The 6,039-nt window shown below is 43.9% G+C and overlaps 1 protein-coding gene across 1 annotated transcript; it reads left to right on the forward strand.

Moving 5' to 3' along the window:
- The first annotated feature begins 638 nt into the window (after positions 1–638).
- LOC120039590 (mucin-5AC-like) lies at positions 639–3,518 on the forward strand. Its single transcript, XM_038985006.1, has one exon. It carries the CDS (start codon positions 639–641, stop codon positions 3,516–3,518), a length of 2,880 nt encoding a protein of 959 aa, XP_038840934.1.
- Positions 3,519–6,039: the final 2,521 nt, after the last annotated feature.

Genomic DNA, 6,039 nt, shown 5'->3' on the forward strand with positions numbered 1-6,039 from the left:
TGTGTTAACTGAAGAGTAGAGAAGGTTTCATGCAGTGTTGTCCCCCTGACTGACACAATGACATACACATCATCATGCATGTATTTTCCTTCCTCCCATCCCTCCAACCCAAATCACAGGTAGACCTTTGGATATGAGCAAATCCGTCAATCTATGCAGTATTCTACTATACAACAGTGTGAAGTGTGAATTCAACGTGTTGTATTGAGTAGAAATGTGAATACTGGAGAACTTTTAGAAAACGTGACCACGGATGGACTATCAGTGTGACTATCAGCGTGACTATCAGCGTGACTATCAGCGTGACTATCAGCGTGACAATCAGCGTGACTATCAGCGTGACTATCAATGTAACTATCAGCGTGACTGTCAGTGTGACTATCAGCGTGACTATCAGTGTGACTATCAGCGTGACTATCAGTGTGACTGTCAGTGTGACTGTCAGCGTGACTATCAGTGTGACTATCAGTGTGACTACCAGCGTGACTATCAATGTGACTATCAGTGTGACTATCAGTGTGACTATCCGTGTGACTATCAATGTGACTATCAGCGTGACTATCAGCGTGACTATCAGCGTGACTATCAATGTGACTATCAGCGTGACTATCAGCATGACTATCAGCATGACTATCAGCATGACTATCAGTATGACTATCAGCGTGACTATCAGCGTGACTATCAGCGTGACTATCAGTGTGACTATCTGTGTGACTATCAGCGTGACTATCAGTGTGACTATCAGCGTGACTATCAGCGTGACTATCAATGTGACTATCAGCGTGACTAGCAGTGTGACTATCAGTGTGACTATCAGTGTGACTATCAGAGTGACTATCAGCGTGACTAGCAGTGTGACTATCAATGTGACTATCAGTGTGACTATCAATGTGACTATCAATGTGACTATCAGCGTGACTAGCAGTGTGACTATCAGTGTGACTATCAGCATGACTAGCAGTGTGACTATCAGTGTGACTATCAGTGTGACTGTCAGTGTGACTATCAGTGTGACTATCAGCGTGACTATCAATGTGACTATCAGCGTGACAATCAGCGTGACTATCAGCGTGACTATCAGCGTGACTATCAATGTAACTATCAGCGTGACTGTCAGTGTGACTATCAGCGTGACTATCAGTGCGACTATCAGCGTGACTATCAGTGTGACTATCAGTGTGACTGTCAGCATGACTATCAGCGTGACTATCAGCGTGACTATCAGCGTGACTATCAGTGTGACTATCTGTGTGACTATCAGCGTGACTATCAGTGTGACTATCAGCGTGACTATCAGCGTGACTATCAATGTGACTATCAGCGTGACTAGCAGTGTGACTATCAGTGTGACTATCAGAGCGACTATCAGAGCGACTATCAGCGTGACTAGCAGTGTGACTATCAATGTGACTAGCAGTGTGACTATCAATGTGACTATCAATGTGACTATCAGCGTGACTAGCAGTGTGACTATCAGTGTGACTATCAGCATGACTAGCAGTGTGACTATCAGTGTGACTATCAGTGTGACTGTCAGTGTGACTATCAGTGTGACTATCAGCGTGACTATCAATGTGACTATCAGCGTGACTATCAGCGTGACTATCAATGTAACTATCAGCGTGACTGTCAGTGTGACTATCAGCGTGACTATCAGTGCGACTATCAGCGTGACTATCAGTGTGACTATCAGTGTGACTGTCAGCGTGACTATCAGCGTGACTATCAATGTGACTATCAGTGTGACTATCAGTGTGACTATCCGTGTGACTATCAGTGTGACTATCAATGTGACTATCAGCGTGACTATCAGCGTGACTATCAGCGTGACTATCAGCGTGACTATCAATGTGACTATCAGTGTGACTATCAGCGTGACTATCAGTGTGACTATCAGCGTGACTATCAGCGTGACTATCAATGTGACTATCAGCGTGACTAGCAGTGTGACTATCAGTGTGACTATCAGTGTGACTATCAGAGCGACTATCAATGTGACTATCAGCGTGACTAGCAGTGTGACTAGCAGTGTGACTATCAGTGTGACTATCAGTGTGACTATCAATGTGACTATCAATGTGACTATCAGCGTGACTAGCAGTGTGACTATCAGTGTGACTATCAGCATGACTAGCAGTGTGACTATCAGTGTGACTATCAGTGTGACTGTCAGTGTGACTATCAGTGTGACTATCAGCGTGACTATCAATGTGACTATCAGCGTGACTATCAGCCTGACTATCAGTGTGACTATCAATGTGACTATCAGTGTGACTATCAGCGTGACTATCAGTGTGACTATCAGCGTGACTATCAATGTAACTGTCAGCGTGACTAGCAGCGTGACTAGCAGTGTGACTGTCAGTGTGACTATCAATGTGACTATCAGCATGATTAGCAGTTTGACTATCAGCATGACTATCAGCGTGACTATCAGTGTGACTATCAGTGTGACTATCAGCGTGACTATCAGCGTGACTGTCAGGGTGACTATCAATGTGACTATCAGTGTGACTGTCAGTGTGACTATCAGCGTGACTATCAATGTGACTATCAGTGTGACTATCAGCGTGACTATCAGTGTGACTATCAGTGTGACTATCGGTGTGACTATCAGCGTGACTATCAGCGTGACTATCAGCGTGACTATCAGCGTGACTGTCAGTGTGACTATCAGCGTGACTATCAGTGTGACTATCAGTGTGACTATCAGTGTGACTATCAGCGTGACTATCAATGTGACTATCAGTGTGACTATCAGCGTGACTATCAATGTGACTATCAGTGTGACTATCAGCGTGACTATCAGTGTGACTATCGGCGTGACTATCAGCGTGACTATCAGCGTGACTATCAGCGTGACTGTCAGTGTGACTATCAATGTGACTAGCAGTGTGACTATCAGTGTGACTATCAGTGTGACTATCAATGTGACTATCAGTGTGACTATCAGTGTGACTATCAGTGTGACTATCAGCATGACTATCAGTGTGACTATCAGCGTGACTATCAGCGTGACTGTCAGGGTGACTATCAATGTGACTATCAGTGTGACTATCAATGTGACTATCAGTGTGACTATCAGCGTGACTATCAGTGTGACTATCAGTGTGACTATCGGCGTGACTATCAGCGTGACTATCAGCGTGACTATCGGCGTGACTGTCAGTGTGACTGTCAATGTGACTATCAGCGTGACTAGCAGTGTGACTATCAGTGTGACTATCAGTGTGACTATCAGCGTGACTATCAATGTGACTATCAGTGTGACTATCGGCGTGACTATCAATGTGACTATCAATGTGACTATCAGTGTGACTATCAGCGTGACTATCAATGTGACTATCAGTGTGACTATCAGCGTGACTATCAATGTGACTATCAATGTGACTATCAGCATGACTAGCAGTGTGACTGTCAGTGTGACTGTCAGTGTGACTATCAGTGTGACTATCAGTGTGACTGTCAGTGTGACTATCAGCGTGACCTCTGAGAAGGTTGATTGCGTGATTGCTTGATAGTGTATCAGTAACATTCGTTGTAGGGTTAGAGAGACCTCTGAGAAGGTTCCGGGTGTTTTCCACAGCTGTATGATGATTCCAAGGGGAATGCAGACCATGGAGGACAGGGCCATCATCCAGCCTATACCGTAGCCCCAGTCTGGGTAGATATACACGTTGTTGTACTTCAGAGGCTTGTACTTAATCAGGAAGAACAGGAAGATACCCTGGACGAGGAGAGGAGAGGAGCGGAGAGGAGAGGAGAGGAGAGGAGAGGAGAGGAGAGGAGCGGAGCGGAGAGGAGAGGAGAGGAGAGGAGAGGAGAGGAGAGGAGAGGAGAGGAGAGGAGAGGAGAGGAGAGGAGAGGGGAGTGGGGAGTGGAGAGGAGAGGAGAGGAGAGGAGAGGAGAGGAGAGGAGAGGAGAGGAGAGGAGAGGAGCGGGGAGTGGAGAGGAGAGGAGAGGAGAGGAGAGGAGAGGAAAAGAAGAAAATACATTTATTAAACACAGGGAATGAAAAAATTGAAGATGGTTGATTGGTCGATCCAGTGTTCTGAACTCACAGCACAGATGCCTGGGGTCAGCAGCATCCAGCACCATTTGATGAAGATGGCAGGCCGGTATCCAATCATATCCTCGATGTTCATATAGAACCTGTCACTACCTGGAACAGACAGACAGACAGACAGACAGACAGACAGACAGACAGACAGACAGACAGACAGACAGACAGACAGACAGACAGACAGACAGAAACAGTAAGGCTGCAAACTGATAGATATCATATGATACGTATTTTATGTCATACCTCCAAGACATGCTAACCTCTCACCATTACAATAACAGGGGAGGTTAGCATTTTATATCATACCCCCAAGACATGCTAACCTCTCACCATTACAATAACAGGGGAGGTTAGCATTTTATATCATACCACCAAGGACATGCTAACCTCTCACCATTACAATAACAGGTGAGGTTAGCATTTTATATCATACCCCCAAGACATGCTAACCTCTCACCATTACAATAACAGGTGAGGTTAGCATTTTATATCATACCCCCAAGACATGCTAACTTCTCACCATTACAATAACAGGGGAGGTTAGCATTTTATATCATATCCCCAAGACATGCTAACCTCTCACCATTACAATAACAGGGGAGGTTAGCATTTTATATCATATCCCCAAGACATGCTAACCTCTCACCATTACAATAACAGGGGAGGTTAGCATTTTATATCATACCCCCAAGACATGCTAACCTCTCACCATTACAATAACAGGGGAGGTTAGCATTTTATATCATACCCCCAAGACATGCTAACCTCTCACCATTACAATAACAGGGGAGGTTAGCATTTTATATCATACCCCCAAGACATGCTAACCTCTCACCATTATAATAACAGGGGAGGTTAGCATTTTATATCATATCCCCAAGGCATGCTAATCTCTCACCATTACAATAACAGGGGAGGTTAGCATTTTATATCATACCCCCAAGACATGCTAACCTCTCACCATTACAATAACAGGGGAGGTTAGCATTTTATATCATACCCCCAAGACATGCTAACCTCTCACCATTATAATAACAGGGGAGGTTAGTATTTTATGTCATACCTCCAAGACATGCTAACCTCTCACCATTACAATAACAGGGGAGGTTAGTATTTTATATCATATCCCCAAGACATGCTAACCTCTCACCATTACAATAACAGGGGAGGTTAGCATTTTATATCATACCCCCAAGGACATGCTAACTTCTCACCATTACAATAACAGGGGAGGTTAGCATTTCATATCATACCCCCAAGACATGCTAACCTCTCACCATTACAATAACAGGGGAGGTTAGCATTTTATATCATACCCCCAAGGACATGCTAACCTCTCACCATTACTATAACAGGGGAGGTTAGCATTTTATATCATACCCCCAAGGACATGCTAACCTCTCACCATTATAATAACAGGGGAGGTTAGCATTTTATATCATACCCCCAAGGACATGCTAACCTCTCACCATTATAATAACAGGGGAGGTTAGCATTTTATATCATACCCCCAAGACATGCTAACCTCTCACCATTACAATAACAGGGGAGATTAGCATGTTATATCATACCCCCAAGGACATGCTAACCTCTCACCATTACTATAACAGGGGAGGTTAGCATTTTATATCATACCACCAAGACATGCTAACCTCTCACCATTACAATAACAGAGCAGGTTAGCATGTTGGAGGGGGTATGATATTTGTGTGTCTGTAACTTTCTAACTCATCATTATTCATGATTCATTCAGGATTATCCATAATCATGGTAGCATCCTCATTAATTTAGAAGTGTTTAGAAACATATTCTATTGTTATTTACAATAAAAGTGAATCAAAAAGTCCTGTAATTTCTTAACGGTTCACCCAAATGAAAGTTGACAGTCTGCACTTTAACCTCATATTCATTGTCTTATTTCAAATCCAACGTGCTGGAGTACAGAGACAAAACTACAACACATTTGTCCCGATACG

Source organism: Salvelinus namaycush, unplaced genomic scaffold (assembly GCF_016432855.1).
Source record: "Salvelinus namaycush isolate Seneca unplaced genomic scaffold, SaNama_1.0 Scaffold2823, whole genome shotgun sequence".
Taxonomy (NCBI): Eukaryota; Metazoa; Chordata; class Actinopteri; order Salmoniformes; family Salmonidae; genus Salvelinus; species Salvelinus namaycush.